The 15,686-nt window shown below is 41.6% G+C and overlaps 1 protein-coding gene and 1 non-coding gene across 6 annotated transcripts in view; both read right to left on the reverse strand.

Moving 5' to 3' along the window:
* Positions 1 to 248: 248 nt before the first annotated feature.
* LOC113599032 (U6 spliceosomal RNA) lies at positions 249 to 358 on the reverse strand. The gene has a single exon (XR_003419771.1). It is a non-coding gene; the product is annotated as a U6 spliceosomal RNA (small nuclear RNA).
* An 8,359-nt stretch (positions 359 to 8,717) lies between these two features.
* Positions 8,718 to 15,686, reverse strand: part of PDE7B (phosphodiesterase 7B) — a 581,511-nt gene continuing 574,542 nt past the window's right edge. For all 5 annotated transcript variants that reach the window (XM_053222207.1, XM_027056809.2, XM_053222208.1 and 2 more), the window contains one exon: positions 8,718 to 12,899. In XM_053222207.1, coding sequence (XP_053078182.1) covers positions 12,670 to 12,899 — 230 coding nt within the window. In that variant the 3' untranslated portion in view covers positions 8,718 to 12,669. The remainder of the gene's footprint in view (positions 12,900 to 15,686) is intronic.

Below are 15,686 nucleotides of genomic sequence, written 5' to 3' on the forward strand. Positions count from 1 at the left end.
AAAGTTAGTAGAAGATGTGGTTGCATTTGAAAGTCTTTATGGAACTCTTTGGAATTCTAAATAAAAATTCCAGGAAGGCTTGGAGGCTTCTGGACAGCAAAGTCACTTTTAGGGACAAAAAGATATTTTACTTTCTAGCAAATTCTAAACTTCTAAGAATGGTCTCTTTCTTAAATGTTAATAGGAAATCATTGTGCAGCAGGGATGCTATCAAATGATATCTTTTTTCTTCATGGTCGCTATTTTTTTTTAATATGGAACATTTCACGAATTTGCATGTCCTCCTTGTGCAGGGGCCATGCTAATCTTCTCTGTATCATTCCAATTTTAGTATGTGTGCTACTGAACAAGCCAACGCTGGTCCAATGGAGAAGGGCTTGAGTGGAGCCCCTTTTTCTAGCTGTTTTCTGGGCACTCTTTTCTCCCTGAACTGAGTGTGGCCAGGCACTGGACACGGATTCCATACTTAGATTAAAATATGGATATTCTTGATTTATACTCTACAGAAAGATTGTCTGCATTTCCAGTGTGTGACTGACAGTATTTATTAAAAAAATAATTTACCTTTCAGCTTATGCTTTTGCTCTTTGCTGCTCCATGGTGTTCTCCATCATTGAAGAGTGGCCCATTTGATTGGGGCCCCTGGGTGGCTCAGTCAGTTGAGCATCCCACTCTTGATTTCAGGTCAGATCATGATCTCATAGTTCATGAGTTTGAGCCTCCTGTCAAGCTCTGGGCTGACCTTGTGGAGCCTGCTTGGGATTCTTTCTCCCCACCCCCCCCCCCACCCCTCTACTTCTCCTACTCACATTTTGTCTCTCTTTCACTCTCTTTCTCTCTCTCAAAAAATAAACATTAAAAAAAAGGGTGGCCCATTTGATTGGTTGGGCGTAGATTTCTATTTTTCCATACTTGTCTTGCATCTCCATTTCATCGGGAAAACTTACAGGCCTGATGGCCCTCCTTGTCAACAGCAAGCTGCCTCTGGGGACACAGTACAAAGGAGGCTTGAAAAGTGTTAGTTACAGACCCTATTACTGCCTCCAGACTGCACACAGAGTTGATAGCGGTAGGATTGCTGGGCTTGGAGCCCCAGAGGAAGAGGTGGAGTTGGCTGTATGCCAAGATCTCCTGGTCAAAACGGCCCTGAGGGAGCCTGTTCCCACACTCCCTCCACAAACAACTGTGCACCTCAAGTGCTCCTCCCCTCCTGCTCCTATGACGACGGTTGTGTGCCCACCCTCACCTCCAAGTCCTCCTGCTCTCCGAATCTCCTTGGGAGTTGGCACACTTGCCATTTTTGTGTGTTTTTAACTCCTTATCATCTACACAAGTATCTAAATATTTCCTTTGAATTACCTCCTTTCCCCCAAATTTTTCAGTTTCCGAACGCGCCTTGATATTTCTCACCCCCAGAAACATTTCAATGACTGTCCCTTCTGTCTGGAACATTTCTCTCTCCCCTCTCCTCACTCAACATTTAAATCTCCATTGAGGCATCCCTTCCTCCATGGGAACTTCCCTAATTTCTCTTCCTGACCCACAGTGTGTTAGGCTTCCCTTCTATGACCTTCCATAGTACTCCTACTTCTCCTTTTATTTCACCTGTTATGATTCACTGGTTATGAATTCTCTTTAGTTGTTTACCTTAACTGTAAGCACAGTGACTCTCCAGTGCCTAACACAAACTCGGTGCATCTTGTATGTTTGTCAAATAAATGAATGAATGGATTGAAACATCTGAAACACTGATGATGATGAGAGAGAAGAAGTTGAAATATGGAACAAGACTCACATCGTCATTTCCAGATGGCTGATGCCAGTGGGATTTCGGAAACTTTTTCCCTGCGGCAGATCTGAATGAGTAAGGAAAGAAAATAGAAGAAAGAAATGAAGATGTTCTTTCGATCCTCCTTTCTGTGAGATTTCCCCAGACTTTATCTCCAAGTATGTAAAAACAACCCTACCTCAAACCTGAAGGAAGCTATCCCCATAGCATCATTCAGGAGAAATCTGGAAGATGTGCATGTTGTGTATATGGGGTGTGTGTGTTGAGGGGGGAGGGGAGGTGAAGGAGGGAGTAGATGAGCGAGGAATATCAAGGTGTACTGGCCTGAATAATCCCCCTCCCACCCCAACCCTCATGTCCAGCCAGAAGCTCCAAATGGGACCTCATTTGGAAATAAGTTCTTTGTAGATGCAATTAGTTAAGATGAAATTACACTGGATAAGAGTGGACCCTAATCCCATGACTGGTTCTATAAGATGAGAAGGCAGACACACAGACACATAGGGAAGACCACCCTGTGAAGCTGTAGGTAGAGACTGGAGTTACGTTGCTAGAAGACGAGGGGCATGGAAGATGTCTGGCAACCAGCAAAGGCTGGAAGAGGTGATGAAGGACTCTTCCCTGGAGACCTCAGAACGTGGCACCGGTGACACCTTAGTGTCAGATTTCTACCTACCAGAACTGTGAGAGAATAAAGTTTTAAGTCACCCTGTTGACGGTAATTTGTTACAGCACCACTGGGAGACTCATACACAAGGAGAGTGGTAATTTTGTCTCATCTTGAGTATTCTTTCTTAAATGCTTATTTTCTTCACATGTTGGAGAAAAATCAATATAAGCTTACTCCCCTAGTCAGGTCTCCTCCTTGCTTCCTATATCCATTGACAGTTTCATCTGAATTAGAAGAGGAATCAAATAATCTCTTGCAGCACATGGAACACAGCACCACCACTGCTTTTGGTGGATAATGCCTACTGTTTACTAAGTGTCAATAGTATGCAAGACACCGTGTAAAGCACTCCACATACACGAGCTCAAATCCTCACTACCCATTTGCAAAATAGGCTGTATGATTACTGTTTTAGAAATGAGATTAAGTCTCAGAGATCACTTCTTACAAGTGCCGCGACCTCTACGGACAAAGTGTAATGACTTACTTGACATCTGCTCAGAGTCTTTACCAACAATGTATAAAAAGAAATGTAAGTGTTCCTTAAACACTTAGCTCTGAATATAACAGAGAGGAAACCATCATGTTCAGTAATTGCTTGCTCTAGGTTTGTTTGCTAGCCCAAACGTAACTTTATTAAGAGGCAGTAGACACGTTAGATGTTCAAGTCGGGTTCTACACCTTCATCCACACTCCCAAGGCAATTTTCCTTGGTGCCCATACGCTTCAACTTGGTAGCAGAATGAGGTTCTGGCATACAGCCCTTGCTCTGTGGATCACCTCGCCCCACTGAAGGCTCTTCTCATCTCATGCTGCTTGAAGGCTGGTGCTGGTGCCCCACGTGCCCCATTGTCCACCGCCTGTGCAATGATAACCTGAATGATTATTGTGGTGGAGATGTGCCTGTCGCTTACGTAGGCTGTTGGTGGGACCGGACATTCATTGAATCATGCTTAAGAACTGGAAATTTGCGGTTACTAAAGGTCGACAGAGTGAAGAAATATCTCAACCTTCGCATTCGAGTTTAAGGTAAAGAAAGCTTCATCACAAAAGGATATCTTTCGAAAAGCTTTTCATGGGATGATGAATACATATTTAAAAGTTAAAGTCAGTGGAAGCATCGAGGAAATATTTCATAGCATGGTACACAACCTAACTATTGAAAGATCCATCAGAACTTTTTGTTGTTCCCCATTTTAGGTCAACCCTTGAAAATCTGTCTGTAATTACAGAATATACTTCTCATTTATGCTAGTATGTGACACGATCAGTATTTTGTTTTCATTTATAAGCTTTTTCTGTGGATGAAAATCCATTGATGTGTGAAGTCTGAATCTCCTGTTAGGTCCAAACAAAAATGTAGCAGGGAGAAGTAGGAAAAAGTAAAGAATTAAAAACCCTGACCCTTCACTTTAGTTCCTTAGCTTACTTTGCTGACAACTTTAAAAATGCACATGTAAATTGCTTCCTGGGAAGAAGTGCAGGGGTTGGTCATGTGTGATCTCAAGTGTTTGTAACAAGGATAAAATAGGAGATTCATGTTCCTTTTCAAAGATGAGGATAGGGATTCGTCTCTCTTGGATTGAATAATACAGTAGGGGACTTTTGTTTTCCTTGCAAAGGAAGCCATTTAGTGGTCCTTTTGTAGGCTGCCTTTCCAGCTGGGTGGGAAAAACCTGGATGTCTTTGGACCTCAAGTCCTTCGGGGACTTGATCTTTGTCCCCACCACTCAGAAGAGTAGACTCATAAACTAGGAGAAGAAAACCTATTTTTTTCCCAAAACCATGTTCTTAAAAAGAAGAAAATTGTCAGGTAGCAATTTGTGTACCTGAAAAACAACATTTACATTCAAATTATTTGGACATTTATTGTTGCAATTGGAACTCATTTGTTTGGGTTTAAATATTAGCTTATTATTCTGATAGGATTTTCACTTTATCAATCGAAATATATTCCTTCATTTACGAAGTATTTATTCAGGACCTTCTGTGCTGTATTATAGGAGAATGTACTTAAAAAGATGGTTATCCTGTTATCAAGGAACTTACAAATCTGATTTGAGAGGGTGATGCAGGGGCAAGGGAGATGTTGGTTTCTGCCAACACTTACTGAGTGCTTTCTATGAGCCAGGCAGTGCCCAGAGTGCTTTGCGTGCATGAACCCTTTTTTAATCTTCAAAAACTCTATGAAATGGGTCACATTTTTAATTATCATTTTATCATTGCAGAAGGTAAGGCACAACAAGTTGGGAAACTTGTCCCAAGGTCAGACGTCTAATAAGTGGTAAAATCATCCGCAAACTCAGGCAAACTAACCACAATGTTATACTACATCTCAAGCTGGGCAGAACATACACACACGCACACACACACACACACACCCCACTAATAACAAGTAATAGTCAATAACAATACTAGGGCAGTAAAATGACGAATAGGGGAATCATCCTGGCTTGGTGTGGTCAAGGAAGACTTCATGATATGAAACCGATATTAGATCCAAACCAACAACGCCATCCACATCATCTTGTTGAGATGTCCATTAGCATATCGGAGGCTCTGAGAACTATGCAGAAAGGAAACCTGTGTGCTTAAGCCGTTGTTCCTGAAACTTCCTTGGCTGAGAAGACTTTTTTTTTTCTTCCAGGTAATGCTTACACAACTTTTGGCACACACATTTTTAAGCAGTTTTGAAAATGTTAGTTTAAAGGAGCAGGATCTATTTTAGGGTCACCAATTTACAGAGACCATAACTGACTTGTCTGCCTCTGCTGTCCATAGACAGAAGGATCTGAGGAAGTTGCACGGGGACAAACCGCTGGAAACTTCTATAGATAGGATTTATAGGGTATGAGTGGAATTCGTGAAAACTTGACAAGATATCACGTTTTGTCTACTAACTAAACCTTTTCTCTAGCCAGGATTGTGGTATCATCAATTCTATGAAGAGCTTAGATTAAAAGTCCTCTCTGTCTGGGCTGAAGAGTATTTACTTTATAATCAGAAAAGACAGTTCCTTATATTCCCTGGTCTTATCAGTGTATCCTTAGTGCCCCAAGAACACTGTCTTCTTTTAGAAATATTTTTATAATATTTTGTCTGCATTTTATAAGGGTTATTTTATGGTCAAGCTGGTCACCTATAGATATAATTGTGCCCAAAGTCTATTAATGCTTCTTGTGTTTTCTTTTGCACAAAAAGTGTACAACCTAGAGAAAGTGAAAGATATATCCCAACTCTCACTTTGTAGGTTTGTTTAAAAAAATTTTTTTTATGTTTATTCATTTTTGAAAGACAGAGAGAGACAGAGCATAAGCCGGGGTGGGGCAAAGAGAGAGGGGGACACAGAATCTGAAGCAGGCTCCAGGCTCTGAGCTGTCAGCACAAAGAGCGACGTGGGGCTCGAACTCACCAACGGTGAGATCATGACCTGAGCTGAAGCTGGACGCTCAACCGACTGAGCCACCCAGGCGCCCGTTTTAAATGATGTAGTTTACATTTGTTGAAGACCCTCTATTAGAAACCACGTTATATATTTTATGTATGTTTTCTAATTTTGACATCACAATCAACAAGAAGGTAGGTGCCACTCTCATTTCACATGTGAAGAAATGGAGACTCAGAGGGATTAAATTGTCTGCCTGGTGTTAACCAGCAAGTGATCACGAGGGATTTGAATTCTGGTCTGTCTGACCCCAAAGCCCACACTTTTAAAACTCTGCTACATTCCTTTTAAAAAAAGGGGGGGGGGGACTCTTGAAGATTAAATCTTGCATTTAATTAACTAGAATTTAAAACATTTCAGGCAATTGAATCAAAAACACACTGTTGCTTGGATGACTAAGAGAAGGCAATAATGGATCTTCAAATCATATCAGCTAAAACTTAGACTTTTCCTAATAATATCTCTGGCTTAATTGAAAAAAAAAAATCCATCGCAGACCGTTTTGTAGCTAAAAGCTTCTTGTTTAGTCATTACTCAAATGTCCATTATATGCTCGTGGAGGCAGGACTGAGTCCCCTTCTCTGCCAGGGTGTTACTTGCGAAGTGCCTCTGTTTTCCGTCCTGTTCGGGACAGACCACGAGCAATGGCTGAGAATGTGTCTGGAAATGTGAGGTGTGTGCATCCGAGAGGCGTCCACTCGTGTGCCCTCGAGGGGAGCCTGTGGAGCCAGCAAACCTTTCAGGGCCTGACACAGAGGACCAGAGCCATCACCAGCCGGAATTAGCACTTTGGTGGCATAGATACAAGGGAGATAAATGATTCTCACTTTGGTTTTGGGAGCTGTTTCCTCCACAGAAACGTCTGACAGAACAGCAAACAAAAGATCCAGTATCTTCCCCTCTAGAGTGTAGAAGGCTAAGCAAAGGTAGTCTGCAGCTGACCCAGCGTTTTCATTTGAGCAACGGATCTTTTTACCCAACCTTGCAAATAAATAAGCCAATCTGTTTAAAAATAAAAAAAGTAAACATGGGTTTGAGTTCCTAACATGGAATCACCAGCATTTCTCTACTGTATTTCCCCCCCCCCATACATTCTTCACATTCTTACCCATGTGTGAATGGCTATTTGCCAAGCTTCTTGTCGTTGATGAGGAGAGAACTTGCATGCCTTGACAGCCTACCATGTGCCAGAGGCGGTGCTTGGTGCTTTTGGTACGGCCTCTTCTAATCGCCACCACAATACTATAAAAGGTATTACTGTCTGGAAATAATTTTTTAGGGGTTCAGTAACCTCCCTGAAGTCACAGAATGAATAAGTGACAGAATCAAGGTTGGGACCCCCTTTCGTCTTGAAGGAAAGGAAGAGATTTTCCTCGGTCTAAGGTTCTTCTGGCTGAACTAAGAATTAAATTTACACGAGACAGACTAACAGGAGGAAAGCCTGAAGTTTTATTACGTGCGCATGGAGGCCCAATAATGAAATGGAGACCTCAAGAAATGACCAAGGCAGGCAGTTTTATACTCTCTAGACAAAGAGACAATAAATCTGCAAGGAGTTGGCGGCATGAAGAAAACTTAACTTTGGAAGCTTCAGTTAGTAAGGGATGCTAAACAGAATTTGGGCTGAGGTGTCAAATTAGTAAAGAGTAAAAAAGGTTGTTTATACAGCCTTCTTGGCTCTAAATTTCCCATCTCTGGTGACAAGGATGTCTCTATCTCTTGGTATGGGGAGGGCACCTCTCAAATGGGAGATTTATTTCCTGCTTTTCACGGGGACAGAGGAGGATCTGAGTGTCCTTCTTACACAGGCTGTCACTTGAGTGACTTTTATTTAAAATGATCAGTGCACTTATATACAAAGGAGTATTACTCGGCGATCAAAAAGAATGAAATCTTGCCATTTGCAACTGCGTGGATGGAACTGGAGGGCATTATGCTAAGCTAAATTAGGGAAGGACAAATATCATATGACTTCACTCATATGAGGACTTTAAGACACAGAACAGATGAACACAGAGAAGGGAAGCAAAAATAATATAAGAACAGGGAGGGGGACAAAACATAGGAGATTCTCAAATATGGATAACAAACAGAGGGTTGCTGGAGGGGGTGTGGGAGGGGGGATGGGCTAAATGGGTAAGGGGCATTAAGGAATCTACTGAAATCATTGTTTCACTATATGCTAACTAATCCGGACGTAAATTAAAATAAATAAATAAATAAATAAAGTTGAACTAAAAAAAAAAAATAAAATGATCAATATGTTGAAGTGGAACATTTTGGGGCAGCCTGCCCTTGGCCCCTACAGTGTCCAAAGATTATCTGTGTTCTGTTATGCTGTGCGTCAGGAGAGCGCTTTGGCTGTGGTTGAATCCCCACAGATGTTCTCGCAGATTCTCTAAGAAGCATTCACTGGCAATCCAGTCTTTGTCACAGTCTAAATGCTCTTGCAGAAATGGAGCCTTTTTTTATCCCAAGTATCTAGTGCAACTTTTGGCACACAGTAGGTACTCGATCCATATCTGCCAAATCAAAATTCAATCGCTCACACGGGCTTGACTTATTTCACAATGTTTCAGCGAGGTTCCCGGGGTACATTTGAAAATCACGCCTGACTTTTACTTGGAAAACCACTGGGGTCTCAATTTTGATTTTTGATTTTATGACATAGACTATCCACAAGTGAAAAAGTGGCTTTATATTCGGACATAGGGAAGCATTAAGGAATTAATGAGATTCTGAATCCAATCTTAAATCAAAGGGATTTGAGAACAGTATGTAGATACAAGGTTGTTTCTGGGAAGTAAGGGTGGTGTTTGTTTTTTTTTTTTCCTTTCTCCTCTATTTCCAGCTGGGTTTAGGGTACTCAGTCGTCCTGCATGAACTGTTCTATTGTTCTTGATGGCTCCCGGTCCTGAAATGCGAGACCATATTTTTCACAAGTAATTATTGAATTAAGTCTGCTATGTCTTTACCTCATTCTCACTCATATATGAGTTTGACAAATGTGAAACAGAAAAAATATCAGGAGTCAGGGGAAGTGTAGAACTGACAAGTGATAGAGAGCCCTCTTTCCCAAACTTGGGATTAACTGCCAAGTGATACTTTCATGGACATGGCTACTTCTGCAGCCCCAAACAGAGTGAGTCACATGGAGACCATATCTGTACCTGTGTGTCTTTTTCCCCTCGAAAATTTCCCATCTTGAGCAGTGGACCTTTTCTGTTGAATCTGATTGGTTGGCTAGTAATATGCTCCCTGGTGAGAATCAGCATATTTTCATACCTTGATGTTTTTAAGAAATTATCTTTATTTTTAATTATTCATTGAGACATGCCAATGGATACTTAGGTCACATTTTGGGCAAAACTCACAAGGTTTTTTTTTTTTTTTTTTTCCCCAAATCTCACATGTGTACACAAAACAACACAAGTTTTAGGGTTTGCTTAAAAGAACAAAGCATTAGAAATACAGTGAGACACAAGCTCATAATCAAATTCACATCAGTGAGCAGATCTGATTTAACATGAGAAGATTACAAAACAAATCTGTGTTTTGTAGGAAGCACTATCTGAAGACAGTGTTGCAGGACACAGTCCAAATGCCTTTGTGGGAAGCCTTAAGCAAGTAGAAACAGAGCAGGATTTTTACTCAGCCTAGAGGGAGTTATGGGTAGGTCAGGGCTTCATGAACAGGATTCGGCCTATTCACGAATGCTGTTAAAGGAGAAGCAGGCTTTGACGATCAGGCCTGGCAGTGATATATATTCTCTCTTTCTTAATTTGATCTTTACTTTACTTACTAAAAATAGCCCTTTGATTCCTTTCTTCTCATGTAATGACAGAATTAAACTCGGTAAGTCAACTATTGATGGTCCGTGGACCAGAAGAAGAATATAAATTTAAAATCCATGGACGAGCCAACAGCTGTGTCTTAACTAGTAATTGAACTCCTCCTATTGAAAGAGAGCCACTAGCAGGCAAGAGAAAAGTTTTCACATTCTTTTTTTTTTTTTTTTTTTTTGCCAACACATGAGGAACTCAAGAAAACTCCAGATGGTTGAGAGAAGGACAAAAATGCATCTAGTTTATGCATAATGTCTCGTTTTACTTCAAATTTTTATTGTACGAGTAGCTGCTTCATAGACGTAACTGTTGGGTATTTGGTAGTTTTCTCTGTGAGCTCTTCTTCAAGACCTAATAGTGACATAGACACTTTTGTCCTATAAACCTGGAACTACTGAAAATGCCTCCAATCTTATTTAAGTTACAATATAAATATAATTTACACAAAGTCCATTTCCTAAACCCAAGATAGAGGCCCCAGTAGCTAAATAGTGTCTTCCTTCTTTACTGTATCATCCTCGACAATTGCTTTCCTTCACTTGATCTCCTGAACGTTAAACACAGACCACTCAGAAGCCCTCTCTGCACCATCAAACCAAAGTAAGAGAGATTTGGAAGCAGGAATACATTCAACATTTTCTCTTTTGGGGCCTCACCAAGCTGAGAGCTTCAGAGGATTAAAGCAACAAAGAATCATGTGTCAGTTCATAGTTATTATGGAAAGAAAAAAAAAGTTGGTGTTAAGATTTCACAACTTCTCTCTTACCCATATCAACAATTTCAACTTATCACCCACCCATTTCATGAGGTTTTCACACTTTCTTTAGTACCATCTGACAATCTCTCCTACTTTAATGAAAATATAACCAACTCTCCAAAATTTCCCTTAAACCTTAACTCTGCACACTTCAGTCTCTCTGCAGAAACGTATTACAAACCAGTCAAGTTTCTAACATTTCATGGGTATGTTAGGAGGAACAAAACCCCCCACAACAGTTGCACGTGGGAAATGAGAGCTGTCATTTTGCAGTTTGCCAAACCGCTTGATAGTGGCAGAAGTGATCATAATACTGTTCTCCCACTTCAACATGATTTAAGGTAAGACGAAACGGACATGCCAATTTTCATCTAACGTTAGTTATGCTCGAACTTCTAAGGAAAAGGCTGAATGCACCGAGTTTAGCCACTAGAGGAGGATGCTGTGGCAAACTGGTTTTCTGACCAAGTGTCTGGAGAAAAAATGCCAACAAAATGCCAAGGTGACTCCGTTCGCTAGAACTGCAATTAACCACAATGACCTGCCGGAAAGAGAAATTCGGTCAGAAAACCGAAATCGTTTTCTTTACTCAGATAATGTTAACTTCAGCTAAACAGTTAGGTGGTTGCTCACATGAAATTAAGGAAAAAGAAAAGTCCGGTTACTATTAACACCAAAGAAATGCACGCCAACCATAAACCAAAGGTGCTTTGGTACTGTAGCCATGACAGAGAAGAGTGTGGTGGAAGAGCAGGAAGTTCCCTGATGATTAGGTGACAGGGTCACAGAAGGTTTGCGAGACCTGCCATGTCTCCTGCAAGGCTGACACACCGCCATGGTCCAAGACGAGAGTCACACAAACGCAAGCTAATCAGCCGGCTTGTCAGAACAGAGTGTGCAACATCGCTGTGTTGAAAAGTGACTTCAGGCTTGTTGAAACGTCTCATTAATCTGAGGAAACGGTGCCTGGTGCCATAGATTAAACACTATGGTCTCAAGCGGAATGCATGTGAAGTTTCCAAAATATTTCCTCAAAGACTTTATTCAGTTTTGGTTTGTGGCCTTAGCCGGAAAGCAGAAAGATGGGCATGGGAAGGCAGTTCGGAGGGATATCTGTGAGGATTTACGTTGGGCAGCTTTCAGAAGATGAAAGACGTTTAAAGTTAAGGCCTTTATCTGCAAACAATCGTATATTAATAAACTCTATATCCTATTTACACACGCATTCTCTTGTATTAAAACTAACAGTATTCTGTTCACAGTGCCATTGTTTATACAGGTAGCAATCCCATAATACTCATGTATTTTGGCATGGGAATCAGTAGCGCTTGGTATTTACAGAAAATGTACATGTGTGCATATAAACGTGTCACTGAATCTGAGTTATTGATAAAAGACAGATTGGCTAATGGTGCAAAGGAATGAACTGTAAGCACCTTCCCCTCGGAAGGGATGGGAAACGTGGTTTCTTACATTGAGGAGATGCCAAATCTCTGACCCAAAGTGGCATAAAGTCAGTAACAAAAAACTATGAACCCCCTGTTCAAGTTTGGGTACACTGAGTCATCTTTTAGTCCAAAGTTTTAGATCCATTGTCTAGTGCATCAAATAGAAAAGTTAAAAAGATTTATTATTATTTTTATCATAAGAATTATTATTAAAATAGAAGGTACTTTCTCTCACGCTCTGGTTTGTGCGCTCGCACTCAAGACCCATCTCCTTGGAGCTCCAAAGATGCTGGTGTTTTTGTCATGCAGATCAGCAGTCAGATGGCTAACACTAAAATGCTCTGGCCTTAGCGACGGTCACCTGTCACAGTGGGACCCAGGGCCCGAGGGGAACATGGCAGAAGCACCTCTTTCTGACTCCCCGGTCTTCTCCTGGAGGGGCAGGCCTGCCCCTCATCAGCTCCCACGTTCCTAAATGGAGTTGCTTTATTTCGGCAGCTAGTGCTGAGATGACGGATGGCTTCTGTACACTCGAAAAGAGGAGAGGAGGCAGGAAAATAGAGGAGGGTAGCATTCCAAAGAGCCCCAGGACGGCAGCCACGAGGTGGCTGGGCTTATTGGCAGGAACCTCCTCAGAGCTTTCACCCTGTCAGGAGGCCTCTGCTCAAGGAGGTTCTCCTTCTCCGTGTGCAGAGCAGGGGCAGGCTGGCTGGGACTACGGGGCGTTGCCTTTGGTCACAGTCTGCTCCTCATTCTCGGTCCCTTGGCCTGCATGGTCGGGGCTGCCCCCGCCACCACTGCTGCTTCTGTGCTGCGTGGGCAACAGACTCTTCCACTGGGCTTTGTTGTGTGAGAGGTGGCTTAGCATGTTCTCCGACAGGGTGCTGTTTCCAGTGAAACGGGCCCATTCCCGGAAAAGCGGCTCCACGATGTAGGTCATGAAACCTAGAACAGGCGAGGCCAAGCTCAGCTCCATAAAGGCGGTAAAACCCACGTCTTCTCCCTCCCAGACCCAATCGGGACCCCACTCTGTCTGTGACCCAGAGAAGTGAAGGCAAAAAAAGATGAGATGGCCCCTATCCTCAGTTTAGGAGCACCAGGTATGTCACCTTGGGCTCGTTTCTTAACCTCTCGGGCCTCAGTTTCCTCATTTGTAAAAAGGAGCTAGGAAGAGTGCCAAACCCACAGGGCTGTTATGACAATGAAATAACAACACAGGTGAGAGGCTTAGAAAGTTCCTGGTGCACAGTAAATCCTCAATAAATATTGGCTATTATTATTTGCTGAGGGAGAAAGACATATAAGGAGAAAGGTAGGAAAAAGTCTGTGTTGGAGCTAAGGAGGGAGGGTGGGGGAGGGGAGGAAAGGGCAAATGATACCACATCATTGATTTAGACCATCTGAAGAATTCATATGTTTACCCTGTAGGATATTTTTTCAAGAGTATTGATTTATAGTTTTGTCTTGCTATCAATTATGTTAACCACTAAATGTAGGTAAATAGAAGTTCATTCATCTTCAATATGCACATAAAATCCCTACTTCAATGACCAGATAAAATTGGTTGATATTAGATATCTCTATTCTCTTAATTAGTTTAGACTTGTTGCTTTCTAATCATGTTTCAATGTTAGTGTGCTTTCCATATTAAACATGATTTATTAAAGCAGAGAAGGACTTTCAGTCTAGGCTGGAGTTATTGGAATCATCACAAACTTGGACATATTTAGGTCTTATTGTATGTTCTTGAAATATAGGTGTGGGGAGAAAAGGCAAGTACTTTTCAGCATAACAAACTTTCCAACAACTGACCCCGAATGTTTACAAGGGCATAAATTATAAAGGCTTGACTTGATCTTTTTATTGAACAAACAGCAGATACTTGGCCTTTGAGGATGCTATAGAGACGGAAAAAGGATGCAGAAATGCAAAATATTATTTTACACTTCTGCATTATCTCATCTTAAATATGATTTAAATATTATGAGATCATTTTAGATAATCCAAGTTTAAGCTAGTGACTTCTGTAGTTTGATATGGTATATAGGGAGTCAGCAAGCAAGGATTTCCTTCTTAAATTTTCTTGTTTCTTATTCCTGAATTTTCTTCATTTTCTTCACAACCTCTAATTTTTTTTTTTTAACGTTTATTTATTTTTGAGACAGAGAGAGACAGAGCATGAACGGGGGAGGGGCAGAGAGAGAGGGAGACACAGAATCGGAAGCAGGCTCCAGGCTCTGAGCCATCAGCCCAGAGCCCGACGCGGGGCTCGAACTCACGGACCACGAGTTCGTGACCTGAGCTGAAGTCGGATGCTTAACCGACTGAGCCACCCAGGCGCCCCAACAACCTCTATATTTAATTTCTAATATCTTCCACCTTAAGAGAGATTAGATATTAAAGATAGTTCACAAAATTATGCTATTCTAAAGTTTAAAGTGTAAATATTTATAAAATTTACCTTAATATAAAAAAGCTACAAATCTAACATTTAAAAATCTGGTACTTCAAAATCAACTCATTTTCTTCCTGAAGTTACTTTGAAATTATACCTCTGGATTTCTACTTGTCCAATATAAAGACCTTTCCTAGTAGATAGGAAAGCCATTTTGAAGCCTGAATAGACACCAGGGGGCAGTTTTCCAAATGAAAGATGGCTTCTGCACGATTAGATTTGGGAACCTGTTCTACCCGTTCCCAGCGCATTGTGCTAACCTTTCTCTTCTATGCAAGTGATGGGCTGACTTTGCCTGGATTTTGTCCTCCTGGTGGGTTGGAATTGGGGGAAGCGAGAAATGATGGCCTCAGAGTAAATAGGGATTGAAGGCAAGCCTCTTTCTCTTCCTCCTTCTATAGAGTTCACCAATTAGAGATTCATATGATTTAATATCTTCTTTTTAAAACGCAGAATTTGATGGAGAGAGGGAAAGAGATTTTTAACCCCACTTCCTCTTGGGTTAATATGAATTACTTAAACAGAAAATCAGATCTAAACCTGAGATGGCACTCAGGAGATTCTCAGTGTGGAGGGGACAGTTTCAGTCCCAGGGAGAATCAGGACAGAGGAAAGAGCTGCATTACTTAGGACCTGCTGGCAAAATCCTTGGGGGGGGGGGGGGGGGGCGGAAGCCTAGAGCTCCCATTAGGCTCTGTCTATCTATTTGGATTTTTCCAGTTTAGCTTCGTCTATCCCTTCACACCACACCTCCCAACACTGACCCTACAGAGCTGGGAGGTGTGGAACGGAGACAGAGAAAGATTTACGCAGGAAGGGTTGTTTTATAATTACCTTCTCTTTCTCTTTATTATTGGTGTGCTAATGTAGCATCCAGGAGATTTTCCTATTCAGCCAATCCCCACCCCATTTTAAAAACAGGTATCTATGGTAACCACGTTTTCCTGTGCTGAAAACCAGGACATAGGATCTGACAAAATAAGTGTGTTCTCATGACAACAACAGGGTAGAGTCTCTAAAATCAGGTCTGTCTTGCAAATCCAGGTTGTGTGCTTAACAATGTGAACTCTTTTCACAAAATGTCTTTAACAGGAGCCTGGCAAATTTCTTTCTAGCCAGAGCTTAACAAACGAGGCTGTGGGGTTAGGATTTTGGACAGGGTCTGCTCCTTTCAGATCACATCTGCAAAACCTCCATAATTAAAGCAACCGGAGGAGACTATCTGATCCAAGGGGACCAAGGCTGCATTTCTGTTGATGCTGATCCCCTCCCCCACT

This window comes from Acinonyx jubatus, chromosome B2 (genome assembly GCF_027475565.1).
Source record: "Acinonyx jubatus isolate Ajub_Pintada_27869175 chromosome B2, VMU_Ajub_asm_v1.0, whole genome shotgun sequence".
Taxonomy (NCBI): Eukaryota; Metazoa; Chordata; class Mammalia; order Carnivora; family Felidae; genus Acinonyx; species Acinonyx jubatus.